The 18,284-nt window shown below is 35.7% G+C and overlaps 1 protein-coding gene across 6 annotated transcripts in view; it reads right to left on the reverse strand.

Annotated features, from left to right (window-relative positions):
* The window catches only part of ARMC2 (armadillo repeat containing 2), a 69,008-nt gene that overhangs the window by 40,962 nt on the left and 9,762 nt on the right, over positions 1 to 18,284 (reverse strand). For all 6 annotated transcript variants that reach the window (XM_053972241.1, XM_053972239.1, XM_053972242.1 and 3 more), the window contains exons 7-9: positions 8,083 to 8,153; positions 4,298 to 4,390; positions 1,260 to 1,438 (exon numbers count right to left, since the gene is read on the reverse strand). In XM_053972241.1, coding sequence (XP_053828216.1) covers positions 1,260 to 1,438; positions 4,298 to 4,390; positions 8,083 to 8,153 — 343 coding nt within the window. The remainder of the gene's footprint in view (positions 1 to 1,259; positions 1,439 to 4,297; positions 4,391 to 8,082; positions 8,154 to 18,284) is intronic.

Here is an 18,284-nt window from a genome sequence, read left to right on the forward strand (position 1 = left end):
TAAAAGACATAAAATTACAACTAAAATCTGCATGCAAAAATGCACCATAACATTCTACAAGTTCAGATACCATGGCAAACTTGTATTCTCACAGAACTATTAAATTACAGCTGAAATCCTAACAATACATTAAAACAAGATGTATGAAGATGTATGAAGAATTAAAGGAAATTGAAATAATCTGAAACTCAGATATTTTAAACTCTATTTAGCAAACTGTGCCGGCTTTAAAATAACTGCTTTTAACTTTTAATGTATTAATATGAACAGGTAGTATACCAATAACTTGCAGGACTTTTTCTCCAATTCTGTTACAAAGAAATTCTGTATGGAAATCAGTGGTTTGGCATCTGTGGCCCTACCACAAAGACCTCCAGTACAACAGTACATATCATAATGAAATTTACTCTCAGCTATCAGAAAACACAATCTTATGATGAAAGAATGTGAAAGGGAAGTAAAGGTGGTAAAATACAATGACATCTCTCTTCCTTTCCTCTGCATTTCAAGGGCAATTTCTTCTAGGTTCATGCTTTTTGAAAGATTACACAGAAACATGCCTGTAAAGGAACCTTTCTTTTTAATAAGCACCACTTAACATCTCTGTGGTATCTGAGTAGGTAACTGTACCTTCTTAATAAAATAACTCCACTACTGTATAGGAGAATACGATTCCCTCAACACACACACACATTACTCAGATGCCTACAACACAGTGTTAGTGGGCAATCCTTTCACCAGTGACTGTCCATACATGCTTTGTAGAACATGAACAAAGAAGTTCTAAAACACAAAATTTAAACTGAGAATTTAAACCAAAAGATTATTTACATTCACTCACCTTCAAAAAAAACCCTCCATTTTGGTATTTTCAGAACAAGGTCAAGATATTATTCAACAACTAAGCTTCATTTCCATGTGTACATTTTATAATCATTGGGTTTTTTAAATACATGCATGTATATCCCAGTTTAGGACACTGTGTCTTGTCCATGCCTATACAATATTCCTGCCATCATACACCAATTATTCTATTTTGTGCCCCTCCTTTCTCTCCAAGATGTAACTTCTCTGCAGAAAATAAGCTACAAGTGCTGATCTAGATGGATGGCAGACTAGTATGTCTGTGGTAGTAAACTGCACTTAGGAAAGGGTTAGTTTAGACACAGTTTACAAGTATGAAATGAAAAATTAAATGCAAGTTGTAATTCATGATTTTGAGCTTCACATTCTACCAAAGAGCATTTCAAAACACTTACAGCCAAAATAATCTTTGCCAGCTTCAGGGAAAGTGGATCTGAATCAATGTCTACAAGTTTATATAATGTCTTCAGAAGGATGTTTCTTCTTTTAAACCTTTTTCCAAGCATATTTCCCTCACCCAATGCTTGATGGAGCTTGGTACAAGTTAGACAAAGGTGTTCTATATTGTCTTCTCCTTGAAGGGTGTAGGAAAGGAGAGAAAAATAAAAAATAATTATCAATGCCACTTTATCCAGAGCATTTCAATACATGAAGACACAGAAGAACAAAATAAAGAACAGGTTGCACAACAACAAAAATAAGGCACCAAATAAACATCTTCACATGATAACGTGATCCCCAGAAATAATTTTATTCTGTTTTGACAAAAAAAGGAGACTCAAGCCAAGAAATCATTGAGCCAAAATAATACCTACAGCTAAAATGAAACTCACCTTTGATGCTTAATAATCAGATTGACCAAATGTCTACTAGTAAACTGTGTCTCTGAAAACATTCCTTAAAGCACTCCACCAAAACTTTAGATGTGAAAAAGGGATAGTTAAGGAGCATTTTTCTCCCCATATACGTAATTTTATACATCAAACCTTGCTGGGATTAAAAGAAAGTGAATGTAGAAACTTGCTAGACCTCTTCAATGTAAAGGTGCAAGACATATTTGAGTGGAATGTTGTCCTATTGACAAAAAAGTGATCTACTTCCTCACCCAAGTCCCTGAGACACTGTTTAAAATACACAAAAATAAAACAGAATTACAAAAACCGCATCTCAACACAATGGAATCATGTACACGTTTACTTTACAGAGAAAATGAAAAGTCTCACCTATTTTTTTAAATTGAACAGTGAGATTTTTTTAAGATTTTCTTACATTTGCTTACATTTTGCTTACAAAGCCCCACGTAAATCCACATGAACTGGCAGTATAAACTCTGCATTTACTCAGGGTGTACTTCACAGCTAATAAAGTCATATTCAAGGAGGCAAAGCACTTGTGATTAAATATGTATGGACAGGAAATTACAACAAAAAATATGTCTGAGGCCCCAAACCTGCAGGCAGATTCAAGGACCAATCTCTCAGGCTGAGAAAAAGAAGAAATTGGAAGCTCTCAATTTGCAATCATCACACTCAAGGAACAGCAATGACTATTCCATTTCTACTCCCATAGTGACAGAAAATTTAACAAAATTTATCATGATTCTAAACGCTCTGCTCCAGTAAGCTTTTAAACAGGAGTGGCAAGGAACCAAAACTGAAAGGTCTTACACTCCATTTCACCAAAATTAACAACAAAAATTATTCATCACTCATCCCATGGGGCATTTTAAAGCTTAACCTCATGAGCATTGGAATGTAACAAAATTAATTATTTGTTCCTCTAGAAAAAGAGACTTCAGGGTTTCTTTTGTCATATTATGAACAATTCAAGTGCATCAAATTCAGAAGAATTTAGGCAATAAATAAGTTCCAGGTTAACTTCAGATTTGTTTTTGCATGGAAAGGCTTCTGCAAATATTTTTGCATGAGGAAGGTGAAGAAAAAGGCTTCTCTATTAATATATGAAAAACTAAATGCGACCAAAGTGCATGTGGAGGGAATTAGCTAAAAGGTACAAAGCAAATGACTGCACATGAAATTAAAAAACATTAAATTACCAACAGACCCATTCAAAGCATTTCAATTATGGAATTCTAATATTCATAAGAATTATGCAGTAAACAGTCTAAAGAAAGCAATATATCACACAGTTGCAGGAGGCAATGATGCAATTCAGTTACAATTTGTGTTAATATTCAAGAAGTAGCAGAACTCAGGTCTTAAGGTGTATGTAGTACTACATTCAACCAACTGGTGAGAAAGTATCATTAGATAATGTCATCTATTATTAGAAAAACTAAGCCTAAAACTAAAAATAATCAGGTTTTTATAAAAGCTAGAAAAACCCCAGTACACTAACCAAATCAAGTGAAGACTGAGGAAAAGGGGCATGAAAACTGATTTTCCTTAGCTACATTCATGACAAGAGAAAGACATGATTAGATTTTACCTCTAAATTTTATTTTGCTTGCAAATAAAGAACATCTCACCATGCAAAACCGTAACTCAGTGGCTGATATTTGACAATCTTAGCATTAAGCAAGGAAAATGTGAAGTTACATAGCTGTTTTTAAATTTCCTGATCACTGTTTTCTATACATCAGTGACAGATGTGGGAAAGAGAATCCTGTCTTTTTTAAACAATTACATATATTGGGAATCACTTAGCACTGTACAGGTGTTTCATACTCATGAACATCTGCAAAACTATGCAAAAAAAGTTCTAATCTGTACCATGCTATCACAAACACTGCTAAAGATCCTGTAAAACAGAACTACTTGTAAAAACAAATCTACTTTTTATATTCCTACCATTCAGATAAATACAGTGCCTACAGAAAGCAACTGAGCAACTTTTTCAATGAAAAATGGATTCTAGAGTTTAACCTTTCAAGCTATACTTAATTTACTCGTTTTTACTTCAGTATTCTCAGTCATTACATACTTTTCTGGCACATCTAACACTTTAATCACAAATGGAAATTTTCATTTAGATTTCCTTAGTTTTTTAAAAGGGATTGAGACCTTCAATACAGTCTATGGTTAAAGCAGTGAATCTGTGCAGTAATTTATTCTTAAAATTATTAGCTCAACACTGACTGCTAAGCTGGCAGAGCTATGTTGTCTAAAATAAGATGATTTAATCAGACAAGAGAAGATCTTCTCTAAAGCAGTTTTGGGTTTTTTTACGGGATCACAGAATGGGTAAAGTTGAAAATGACCTCTGAAAGTCATCTGGTACAACCCCTGTGCTCAAGCAGGGCTACATAGACTGCCCAGGCCGATTTTACACTGTGAAGTCACTGAATATATGAAAGCATAAAAGGCCACATATCCCAATTGCTGTTATTATTTTGTAGTAAACAAAAATGAGTCCCATGCTTCCTGCAAGAAACAGTACAGAAAATACACCCTTTCAGAGCCGTGTTACCCACCTTTTTCCAGTTCATGCAGAATTGGTAGAATCCTTGTATGCCAAAAGAAATCTTCCTCTTCCCATTCATTTATTCTTGTTTCTTCCTTTAAGCCTTCAAAATACATTCAAAAAAAAAAGCACACATTCAGTGAAGGTTTCACTTTCTATAGTAATAAATAGCTACAAATACTTTATTCATTAGTCAGAAAAAAAATCTTAAAATGTCACGTTTTGCTATATTCTGGGTTATTCTATGAATTAAAGATTTTCTTTTTATTTACATGTTCTCAAAACCAAAGATTTCAAACAAAACTAGATGGATAAGTGGTTTGATACGTAAAGCTGTACTGTAAAGCTTTTGTTTGCTGACATTAATGTTTCATTTGATCACTGAATTGGAAGGTAATGACTACTTAAACATCAAAGTGTCCTACTATTTCTCAGCTCTGTGTTCACGTGACAGCTTATTAATTGTTTAAAAAAAATGCATACTACAGACAATCCTCTAGGATTGTAGAATTTTATCTAGTACATATGCATGATACAACACTAAGCTCGATTAACTGACTGGTCAGTTAGGGAAAAGTCCTGTTAGTTATTACATCCTGTTAGCAATTCCAACTACTTCATGCGATTAGTTTTGCGAACTTCATAACTAAACTTCTATAAAATGTGTGTTTTTTCCTATTCTTCATTGCATTCAGCAGTTTGTCACACAGCAATCTGTGACATTATTAATAAACTATAGATATGTGGAAGATATTTTGCCTCCAAAAAACATGTCAGAAATCTTGAAGGCAACCAACTCCCACTGTTCTTGGCCGCTCTCAGCCAAGTACCCTTGTGACTCAGAGAAAACTACTCTTCACTATCAGAAACCTTGCCCACTTCACAAAGAGAGTTTTTAAAAATATTTAAGCTTTTTTTATACTTGGCTTCAAAAAGAAAATACAAAAAAAAAAAAAAAAAGTATCACAGACATCAAGTCACAAATTGGTGGACCTAAAAACCAGTGGACTAGAATTTTTCTGGAAACAAGACTGGGATCTGTTTTCAGATTGGACAAGGAAGATGGTGAAAACACGGTTTATTAAAAAAATGGAAATCAAGATTCACTTTCATATGGATGCAGTATCACTGGGAATTATTCTGACTTGCTGAACATCCTTTACACCTCCACCTAGTATTTTGTGAATTGGCAAAATTCTGGCCTTGACCATTAGGCCACTACAGATGGAGAGCCAGAGTTTCTGTGAAACTCAAGATGTAAAGGATCTAACAGTTGCTTACAAGGTGCACATAGGCAAGTGTTTGGAGTTCAAGATGGGGATAAGCTCTTTATCTTGCAGGCAAACAAAGTTGTTATAAAGACAGGGTCTGGTTTGTTGAGTTGGTTTTGCTTTGAATTTTTTTTAATATGGAAATAAAAGTCACACAACTCTACTAAATAACATTAAGAAAGCCATTAAGACTGGATTATACACATTTCTTTAAGTGATGGAATTGTCTGAAAATATCTCCTGTTGTTCATTACTAGCTCTTGCATTTAAAGGGCAATGTAAATTCCTAACATGAAAGAAATATGAAAGAACACACAAACTACTATACTACCTGAGAACACCAATAATAAGAGGTTTGCATCACAAGAACAGTATCTCAGACCTTAAAACAGTGACAGTCTACTGGCATTACTTGGAACAGTAAAACAATCAAAAACTTCCTATTTTAGAAGCTTGCTCTTTAGAAAATAATCCAGACTCTTTTTTTTTTTTTTGGTCTATATTAACTGTCTATCTACATCTTACACACAATTAATCTATCAAATATACCTATTTCACACGATTATAAAAAATGCTGCTATTTGATAAGTAATACACTATACTTGTTATATATATATAAGTACATGTTATTAGCAAATATTATTATTCTTATTATTTTGCTTGGCATCTTTATTTTCTAGATCAAATGAGTTGACAATCTTATTTAAATTGATGAGTAGCCTGATTAATAAAACACTACGCAGTGTTTGCAATGAAGCGAAAATTCTGCTCTGGATAATGTGAAAGTACAGCTGAAATGAGAACACTACAATTGTGTGCACTCTTCCTTCCTGCCACAAAACCCACATATTGACTCAATTATTTCTTTTATTTTCTACCTGTAGCTACCTCTCTCAAACTGAAAGACAGGGCTGACTTTTTAACTACACAGATACTTAACTTCATTAGGCAAGAAATAGAAACTTCAGGCATGCATTTGCAGATAGAGCCAAACTTCTCACTTTAAAAAAAAATTACCAAATCCATTTAATTTTCAGTTCAGAATGAAAAGAACAGATGCTTTTTTGTACTACTCTGCTTCACGTGCCTCATATTCATCAGAAGAATACAGCAAACTGAAAGTCATAATGACATAATTTTTTTTTTAAATGTATCTCTTATACCTAAATTAAAAAGAAGATAATCAGCTTTTACTAAACAGCATTAATCCTAGCAGTAAGAAGGACTAGACAATACATGACTATAAAGTAAAGCAACATTACTAAATTGTATGTGTCTCAGTCCTGGGAGATTTTTTAAGCTGCTGATGAAGTTAGGGTACAAGCTATATTTAAAATATTGCAGAAGCTGTCTAGAACTTTCTAACAGAGCAAACCACAATTCAACAGAAAAAAACACTCAAGCAAAAGAATGCAGCAAGTTCAAGTTGGTTGTCTCAGTTTTTCATAGGTCTTAACCGCTGCTTTGCATTCTGGTCAAAAAAAAATCACTAATCAGTCTACATTTATTGGTTGCTGTTTTTAGCATGTAAACACAAGAGCCTTAGCAACACTGAGCTTTCAAAAGCTGAGTACTGCCTGACTTATAATGTTTAGCCTTTTCACTGAATACTGAGTGGCCACGAATAGATCAATATTAAAACAGTCTACCTCCTCTCTAAAATGTCAAACTATAAACACAATTCATATCAGAAAATAAAAATAATTTGTAAATGAACACTTCACTTATAACACCAGTGCAAAGAAGAAATGATGGAGAATTCCTAGTGCTATCCCACTCTTTACTGTGGGATAAAAGATGAAGCATGCACAAACTAAGGATGCTACATAATGCTAAGAAAAGTAGACATAAAAAGAAACAATCCTAAAAACACATTTATATTTTCAGTAACACCAATAAAATACCACAAAAAAATTAAAAGGCTTGTAAGTGTACTAACTCTCATGGTATGGTAAATACTCTCTGCTCCTCATAAGGAAATGAGAGCAGAGTACAGTATAGCCTTTTCCAGAACGATCTGGAATAACAGAATTCCTCAGTTCTAGAAAAATAGTAATAAAGCACAATAATAGCACAATAGAAACTTCAGGTTTCCATATCAGACTCTCAAATATGCACTTGTGATGTATGAAATGTGCCAGCTATGAGGAAATATTATTAAAATCTGTTATGTAAAATTAGCAAAATGCATCCCTACACAGCAATCCAAAATCTAGTTCTTCAGATAATACATGCTGGCATAATTTTATTAGTTTCTCTGCAACTGTGACAGATTACAAAAAGTGATGGGCAAATAAGGTACTAATGGATTGGCAAATTCTTAAGCCTAGATATGGGGAAAGCAAGATAGAAAATACCAACAGATATTTAGAGTAAAGATCTCTTGAATATTGTTTCTCTTCACTAAGAACAGTATATTGATCAGTGAATAATAAAGAACAATACTGAAAAAATCACAAGAGTTAGATTATTTCTATTTGACTGCATTTCACATTTTTTGAATGGAGATTGAAATCCCTTGTACCTGTTACTCTTCTCTTCTGGCTTGAAGACCTCAGCTGTGATGACTTTTTGCCAGGCTCTTCCATCTGGTCACTAAAAGATACAATATGAACACGCAAAAGCATTATCAGAAAACTGTGCTCAAAATGCTTGTTCTTTCACATGCATTGAGTTGTACATATTAATAACTAAAATAAATATACAAGATGTAGACTCTCTGCTATCAAACTGGAATCTTTTCTCCTGTACTAAAGAGGAACATCTTAATCTATGTTTTCTATTCTCAGTGTATGTTTAATTAGAAAAGATGATGTTATTTTACTAAGTTAGTAAGTTAGCTGCTCATTAAAAGTTACATGTAAATACAACCTCCTCCCCTCTGTATTACAGAAAGCTCCTTCAGAAATACTGGCATATTCACACCACAAGAGGTCACCATTATGGAACACAAAAACTAAGCATTTCTGCTTGCTCAATAAAATGAAAGATGAAACAAACTAAATTCAGAAAGAGACAATTTCTATTTTACAATCAGCTTCATTAAATTAATATAAAACTCAACTAGCATAAAACTATAAGTTCATCCATTCACAAGGACAGTATTTTTTTCTGACAGGATGGATACTTTTATATTTAACGAGAAGACCTTTCAAAGAAATAAACACCTGAGTAACCTTTAAAGTATATATTAGAATTTCTGTGTCTGCCAGTGAACTATTGCTAACTGCATAGTGGTCACTAGTTCTGTCAGTAAAACAGGTATGTTGCCATTTCTATTGTTTTACAAAGTAATGCTATAATTCCTGCTGATTTTATGATCAGTCTTTGGACAGAGGAAACTACTACATACATCTATAATAAATTTATTTATTCTGTTTGCCTAGCTACACACTCAAGATGTGTAGAAACACACTCAAGATCTAAAAGAAATATACAAGATATAGACTCTCTGCTATCAAACTGGAATCTTTTCTCCTGAACTAAAGAGGAAATTCTTACTCTATGTTTTCTATTCTCAGTGTATGTTTAATTTAACACTCCTTATTCCATTTAAAGTTCATGTATCAATACAATCTAATCTCCTGAACTCCATTCTAAAGATGACTGTAGTCTGTTAGCAATGTTATTTCATTTTTTTTTAACCAGGTAATTTAGTTACTCTAAGGCTTAAAACTAAACTGTTGTTTAAATAGTTTGCTGGATTGGTGCCTAAATCCTGTCTGTCAGTCCAGACAGAAGATGTAAGTCATCCTATCAACAGATGGAGACAGAATAAAAGACAAAGCTCTTGCAAGATCAGTTCCCTGCATAAGGGACTGGATAGCTCATTGTGATCAGTGAGAAATTTCCCAAGCAATCACATTACAGAGGACCAGTTGCTTCATTATGGCTAACAGTGAATAATGCTTTATTTTTACAGCATGAGGATTTAAGTGCTCCAAAATCCAAATGCTTACACAAACTACCTTGAAATTATTTCAGCTCACATACAGCAATTTCTACTCCTCTGGGGAAGCAATACTTTATAAAATAGAAAAGACAATCTTGCCTCTCTAAAATTGTCTGATATCTCTAAGAAAGAAGGGGTTTAGAGCACACATTACAGACAGTTCAGTGTACTGGTAGAAACAAAAATTTGATTCTATTTCTGTGAATGCCTTGTCCTACAAATTTTAAAAGTTTCAGAAATGTTTATACAAGTTTCAGCCATCTCTGAAATCAAGACTACAACTTGAAAGAACACTGGATAAGCAGGAGAACAACTTCAGTCACCTTATACTAAACATAGCTATATTCAGAAATCAGTACCTTCAGAATTGTGTGTAGGCATGAGGATACTAAATGCCTATATGTATATGGATGTTTGAATTCGCTTTCCTCAGAGAAAGAGTTTTGTAACTATATCCTGTCTGTGCCTCTTCCCTGAAAATGTAAATCCAGGATGAATCCAAGAAACACAACAAACACAATCCTATGAGTTTTGTTGGAAGCAAAAGCAGATTAATATAAAAAGCCACTGAAGCAAAGGATGAGTTAACTTACCAGAAACACCACATGTGTGAGATGCAGAGTAACACCATGTCAATTGTGCATGAAAACAAGCTGGGTTTATACAGCAGCTGGAATCTGTTGTTTTTTAAACACCAGTATCAACCATTTTAGAGACTTAAATTAGTAGCAAAGCAAATACCTGTGAATACCAGCAGTACAACCATCTATGCTTTCGAGAAACATCCTCGTAAGTCACCCAAACTTCCATTATTTTCAGAAAATGAATACACTGAATACCTATATAAATGGGAATGGTTCATGGGCAGGCTTATCTTTAGGGAATATGTATAATTTAGGAATTCTGTGAGAGATTATTAAATCCCTTTATGTATCTTTACCACTCTGCCAACTTCATTTTAGTTACACAGACTTTTGGTTTGTTATCTTTACATTTTCATTTAGGATTGAAATTTAAATAGAAGTATCTTATTAAGAACAATGCAGTTAAAATATAATCAACCTATTATAAAAAATAAGTCACCTACTATGGAAGGGAACTGGCTTGTCAAGAGAGTGGTTGCCTTGGAAACAATTGGCAGAAATCTGATCAAGGGCCTCATCAAGAAATCAACTGACAGAGGCTCTGATGATTTACAGAAGAAAAAGAACTTGGCAACTGGATCACTTTTGTCTTTCTCATATGAAAGAAATCATAGTAGCCTCAATGAAGAGCACTGCTTTCTTGAATGTACACAGTGTGAGGACTTCCAAAGGGAAAGCGAGCCAGTCCTGGAGTAGTGTGGTGTAGTGGGTTGACCTTGGACAGATGTTGGGTGCCCAATCACACCACTCTTTTCACTCCCCTCCTCAGCAGGACCAAGGGTAGAAAGAAGACAGAAAAAATCCCATGGGCCAAGACAGAAACAGTTTAATAAAGCAAAAGCAAAGGCCACTTGCAGAAGCAAAGAAAAACAAAAGATTTTTGCTCAACTTCTCACCAGCAGGCAATGTCCAGCCATTTCCAAGGAAGTAGGGCTTGAGTATACAGTGACTGCTCTGAAGGACAAATCTCATAATAATAAATGCCCCCTCACTTTCTTTGTCTTAATTCTCATTGCTGAGGAGACAGCACCAGCTGTCTAACCAGGACCAGCTGTCCTGGTTATGTCCCCTCAAAACACCTTGCTCACCCTGAGCCCACTGGTAACAGGCTGAAGTCGGAGAGACAGCACTGATGCTGTGGAGTGCTGCTTGGCAGTAGCCAGCTGCTGGTGTGTTATCAACAGCACTCTTCAATGCAAAGCACAGCACTGTGAGGGCTGCTCCAGGGAAAATCGACTCCTTCTCAGCCAGACCCAATATGTGTTCAGTATTTTCTGGTGAAAGAATGGATAATTAAGTGAAAGCTGCATTTATTAAGAAACTCTGCATGTTTAGACATTTATCTGCTTGTTCTTGCCATGAGTCTCTTTTTAATAGTAAACCTGCAAACTCTCACTCTTCCATGGTATTCCAGGGCAAATGACGTTTCTATGAACTATATCCCAGAGGCAAAGAATTGAACTAGTGATCTCCAAAGAAGCTGCACACAACAGCAAGGTTTGAATCACAAATGTGAAAGTAAGGTCCCAATGAAGGAACAGTGCTTGGGCTCCTTCCTCATACTGCACCTTAAACATCTGAGAATCTGGCTACCTCCCTACCTGCCAAACAGCATCTAGCAAGGGGCTTGAACTTTGTCTCACACTGTCCAACAGATTTAGACCCTTAGCATCACCCCTGCTACAGTTTTGGCCCAGGAAAGGGGATATTTTCCTTAACAAATGCCAGAGCACAGGACACTGATAAGCAGAGGTAGGGACATTCCCAGACACTACCTTGAGTGTATTAAAAATAGGGAGGCAATTAAAAATAGTTTCATTGTATTGCTATAGCCTATGACACTGCAGATAGCCACCAAGCCAGAGACTTACTCCTTTGTTTAATTTTTATTAATTATTGGTAGAGGTGTATGGCTGGTGCCCCTGATTATTTAGTTACCAGTTGAGAGGGACATACAGCCTAATACTAACAAGTGAATTCTTCTCTTCAGAATTTTATCTATCAAGCACCTGTGGTCAGCGAGGTAGCAAAGCTCAACTAGAACAAAAAAAGAACATGACCATCTTTTCTGAATTGTCCAGCTTCAAGGCATTCCCTCTTGACATTACCCTCTCCTCACAGTAAGGATCCTGTAACATCTTACATATCCTTACAGCTTTGGGAATCCAAAGTAGACAACAAAGTGGGAGAAGAACAGAGAAGCACAGTAACTGAAATAGTGTAATAAGGAATGAAGACGATACAGGTTACTTATCAAAGAGAAGAGTAGAAATAAAGGGGAATGAGAAAAAGATGAGGACATCCATCATGGGGATGGAAAACATCATAAGCCCCACAGTATCTCCTTCTGCAAGCTCCAAGGTCTCACACAACTTTGCTCATTCAGATGTTATGAGCCTCTCCTTTTGCACCCACGTAAACTGGATCTATGGACCCTCTCCTAAATTAGAGACAGGAATTGGGACTATCCCATGTAAACCAGAACCTGAACAGATTCCTAAAAAGGCAGAGAGCTACCAACACACAGACTCTGCATAGTATGCCCTGAGTAAATGCTGTAAGGAAGCCCTAGACTGTAGACATGATCTGATGTCTGGAAACAGATTTCTTTTCCATTTTTAAACATGCCCTTTTTATTAAGCCAAAGCACTCTAATTATGAGCACATGATTTCTACACATCTATAACTGCAGAGCCCTTTCTATATCTATAGAACCACCATTCTTTAAGTTACTTCCTCAGAAGCAAATCTAAGTTCTAAATAGTTTAAACTGTTTAACCTTAGAGCCCTTTTATATTTGGTCTTTATTTTGATAAGGTAAACAAGCCTTTTTTCTTCCATTTTCCCCTCACAGTCATTCAGTTTCTCCCCAGTATATTTTCCTTCATTACATCACCTTCAGCTCCCACAAAACTCCTTTTTCTAGTTTACTTAAAAACCAAAAATGTGACTGAAATTTTTACAAATTTTATTTTGGATCCTTGATATATCAATGTTTTCAGGTTTGCAAAAGTCTAGGAGAGCAATTTCTAACTTTTCACAAAGCTCTAAAAAAAGTGTACGCACTGCAGTAGATGCAGACTGTTTATACATAAATACAAGCACTGAACATCTGATTTTACCAACATACGTTGTGTGCATTGGAAAGCCAGACATGGTGTATCTACACCCAAAAATCAAGACATTTCACTAAGTGTTAGGAAGAACAGATTTCAAGCAATGCTAAGTAGATCCTGGGGGCCTGTTCAGGCAAGCCAGATGTATCAAAATGACTATTAGGCACAAAGGTGTTCTTCCAGACTAGATCAGAGTTCAGTTCCCTTGATTGTGGATAATCCTTAAACAGACAGACCTTTAGAAAGAATGTTAAATATTTGAGATTTTACTCACCTGTATATTCAGAGTGTAACTACACATCTACACTGTAATCTGGGTTTATTTTTATTGCCAGCACTGTCCAGGATGGCATGCCTTGTGTTGATAAGGATCATATGGCTATTTAAGCAGTTGAGCACTTTTCTTTCAACCCAAGATTCACAATTCTATATGGACTACAAAGGGAAAAGCTGCAAGGAGGTGTTGTGGAAGTATATACAACCAATAAATCCTGAAAAAGAACCATCACAGGTAAATAGTTTTGCCTGTTTTGGGTGCTTGCCATGGGGAAGAAGAAAGAGCTCTTGTCACACAATCAGTGATGGTGTCACAATGCACCCTCCCTCCAGGTATTGAATGATGTTGATAAGAACCCCTGCCAAGCCTTCTCTTCTCCACGCTAAAAAGTTCCAGATATCTCTGCCTTTCCTCATACAAAGGATTCCTTCACATTTTAGTAGCTATATTTCCTCCAGTCATTTCAATATCTCTATTGCACTGGGGAGTCTGGAGCTCGTCCCAGCAGCCCAGGTGTAATGGAGATTTTCAAGACACAAATGAACAGGGTGCTAGATAATCTCATCTACTCTCTTTTCCACAAAGAGATGGACCAGACAATCTTCTGAGATCTCTCCTATCCTGAGCTGTTCTATCAACTTGGTGTACACCAGGACCTCCAGGTCTTTTTCTGCAAAGCTGCCTCCCAGTTGGATTGCTCCCAGTGTATATATATATATATATATATATATCGCTCCCCAGGGCCTGGGGCTGTTCCTGCCCAGATGCAGGACTTCGCACTTGTCTTTATTAAACTGCATCACATTCCTGTCAAACCATTTCTACAGCCGGCTGAGGCTCCTCTGGACAACCCTCTGGTGTATCAGCCAATGGATTGTTTATCTACTGACTGCCAGTTAGCACTTTCTAAAATATTGTTCAGAACTGTGGTCTCATGAACAGCCCGTCAGATCTCTTGGCAGGAGCACTGTGGAGCACTTTGCAAAGATACGTAGGGCTCTAGACCAAGTTTATCAAAGCACAGCCAAACTCAGCAGCTTTGTCTCAAAAAGAACAATAGCAGCTCCAAGGAAAGTTAAAGGAACTAATGGTGATCCTGGGAATTAGGGCACTAAGGACATCGGAGTAAACCCTGAGTCAGCAGCAAGGGACAAAGCGGTGGAAGGGCCCCAAGGCAAAGAAGGGGTGGAGTCAGATGCGGAGTTGCAGCAAGTGCGAGAAACTGCAATGAATCTTCTCAGAGCAGGCTCATTTACACAATGCTTTTAGGAGCCACTGCTTCAGAACACAATCCCCTGCTACCATGATTCCTCCACTGTGTTTAGTGACCAAGAAACAAGAGTTCTAACTCTAAACCAAAATTACTGATGTTGACAACACGACATTGCCTTGTAGACTTTGAAAAGAAGTATAAGCAACATTCCAGTGTTTTTACCAAAGCAACTAGTAGGAAGTGCTTTTAGCTTTTGGCAAAATGAGAAAAATTAGTATTTAGTTTTGTCATTTACTCTCACAGAAATTAATTTTTCCACATACCAATTAACATTTGCATTTCTCATTAATCCCTTTATTTCAATTTCATTATACTATCCAGATATTTTATGTTGCCAGAAGGACATCAGAATTAGTTTCTGGTATTGTCTTTCATTATTTGAATAGTAGGGAATATGTTTTTTATTACAAACCAATTGATTCCTTCCTGACCCATAACTTAGCACTTGAAAAGCACCCTATTCTTTTAGACAAAGAATTGACCTCCATTGAGCCACTTAAGAGAATCTGTCCCTATTTTGCTCAGCTACCACGGAAACTTCCATTCTGTGATGTCATCTGAGGAACAAACAAGACAGATAAACACAATCTGGAAATAAGCCTCAAAGAAAAAAAAAAAAACAGTATAATAGCTCAATTTTTAAAGACTATTTTCCTTTTCAAAAAAACAATGGAGACAAAATTACTGGCAGACAGCTAAAAGAGATATAAAATGAAGTATTAAGCCAATTACACACAATTTGAGTTAGTTTTATTTCTCATCTACCAAACTTCTGAAAAGCATGAAAATAATTTAAAAACTGGCAATATAGATGTCCTGAAATTATTTCAGGAACTGTAGAGGATTATAAGGAACATCGTAAGAAGAGAAAAAAACAAAGGGAGTGAAAACTATAATCTAGTGTATAACTGATACCACTGATATGAGAAAATATAACTAGTAGAAAGACAACATAATTTGTAAAAATATATTGACAAATAGACCAACTCTCTGAGTCATCCTAAAGATGAGTAAATAACAATTCTGTAAACACAGCCTTGGGAATAGCTCACTCATTTCATATGACAACCCCAGCAATAAAAAAATACAGCATTTTGTATTTATGCAGGCTGTTGATGGAGAACCTCATGCACATGTTAAACTGTATGACTTAAAAGAATAATCAAGGTTGATGAAAAAGCTCTATCCTTATCCTTTTTATTCTTCACAGTCTTTGCATATTCTGTCTAATATTGAAAATATTAACAGTATCTATTTGTAACAGAGAATCTTCAGGCAACCAGACAACTGACAGTCTAATTCTAACCATAAAAAATATCTAAAACGCTAGCCTAAATATATTTGAGGCTGAAAACCACATCCTCATCATCTTCCTGACTTGAATCTTGAATAAACATTGCATTTCTAAACAGAAAATAAATTTAAATCCATTGTTACTACAGGTCTACCTAGACTGAACTGACATTCCTTCTCTACCCTTTGCATAGCACACTTGCCCATTCCAGAATTGCAATTCAATTGGTATTAAGGACTCTCTACCTTCCTGAAAGGGTAGGTGTCACAATCTGGAAAACACTGTAGAAAGCTTCACCTGTGAAGGATTTCCCACCACTCAATTGTTTCTTTTTGAAATCAGTGGTCCAAATAGCCAGTGGAACTGAGGCAGAAATAGATAAAGATTAGTTGGGAGCAGGTTAATTTCCTGTTTCCCTGTGTTTATGAGAATTCCTAAAGCTGTCAATATACATAATTTAAAAAAAAAGAAAAAGATAAAAATACTGAAAAAAGTCTGGAGAGTCAGCTACATCATACTTCAAACCAATAGCCACACCATGTCACTCATTTCAAAAAAATCATCCAGAACAAAACAGAATGGGTGTTGCCCTCAGGAAAAAAAAACCTCTCTCCTCTGTGGGAATCCTTTTCTTTGGAGAGAAAAAGAATGTGTATTTTGAGTGCAGATGTGAAGGTAGTTTAAGCAACCAGAGAGAAGTAATTTCTAGCGTTCCACTCCAATCCACTCTATTCTATGAATATATGATTCATTTTATCATTTAATCCTTTGCTTTTATCATTTTCTATTGAAATATTCCAAAACTCTAAAAAAGCACAAAAAAGAGAAACTACTCTCATGGAAGATGAATATATTTCAAGGATACTGTAAAACAGGCATTTAATAAATAGAGCAATTGTGAGAGAAAACAGGGCACAGTATATCTTCTTTACAGTACCTGCTAATCCTTTTGTAGGATCTTTATAAAACTCACTTATTAAAAAAAGAACAGGCCACTTGGGAATGAACTGTTTGCCTCCAAACTCTTCCTCACTCAAGGCACCTCTGCTTTTAAGAAGTCCTGGAATGACATCTAAGCTTTCAGAATATTGAGAAATTGGAGTAGGAAAAAAAAAATCATCATTCTTTCACACCCAGGAAACTGTTGCTCTTCATCAGCAAATCTGCCATCACTGTTGACACTTCTCTTGAAATATATGAATGCAGAAAACATTTTAGAAGTTTCACTTCTATAGCAATCACAATAGATGGCAAGGCACAATGGTTAGAGGAAGATGTAAACAAAACTGAGCTTTCTTATGATTGCCAGAAATTGTTCCTAGCTTTCCTGAGGCAACATGTCAATAAATTCAATCTGTTTCAATTAATATACCTATTCTATTACATATAGATTGTTATTTGCAAAACAGAATTGCAAACAAAATGTCAAATTACTTTTTCTCCTCAAAAGGTCCTTTTCTTTTTCCCCCCAGTACCTTTATAAGGCAGCTGTGATTTCATGAACACTGTTCATTCCTTTCTTCAGTATTTGGGACAACAAAAGAATGTGAGATAGAAAGTGATCAAGTCTCTTGCTGGACTAGAATACCTCCCTTCTGTTCTCTTTAAAATAAATATAATAGCACTGATGGCAAGAATCTGCCATGCTATTTTGCCATGCTCTACTGTTCCCTCATTAGCAGGAAAACAGTTTCATTAGGGACGTTATTTCAGTACATGTACAGGAACTGTAGGGAAAAGGAGTCCCACACGCCTTCCCCTGTATGAAGTGTACTATTTCTACAATCCCCTTGCTTAATTCCTGCAAGGATTTTAAGTCACTGCAATTCAGAATTGAGGTTGACACCTGCTTCATATAGAGAATGACAGGACACTAGACAATAAAAGATTTGACATTTTAAGCTTTCATCCTATTACTCCTGAATGCAATGTACTTTAAATAGGAAACATCTTGTAACCCTACACAAGATGCCTCAAGTATTTATGATACAGAACCAGATACAATCTAACCTTACAATCATCTAGTAAACATGTTCTACTGAGAAAGAATTCCAAATCTCTCACTGCAATGGCCCCTCTGTGGTTCTGGAACCTTTTACATACAACTATCATGAAGACCAAACTCAACAAACTACATGGAAGGCTAGGTTTGTGGTACCTTTCAACTGCC

This window comes from Vidua macroura, chromosome 3 (genome assembly GCF_024509145.1).
Source record: "Vidua macroura isolate BioBank_ID:100142 chromosome 3, ASM2450914v1, whole genome shotgun sequence".
Classification (NCBI taxonomy): Eukaryota; Metazoa; Chordata; class Aves; order Passeriformes; family Viduidae; genus Vidua; species Vidua macroura.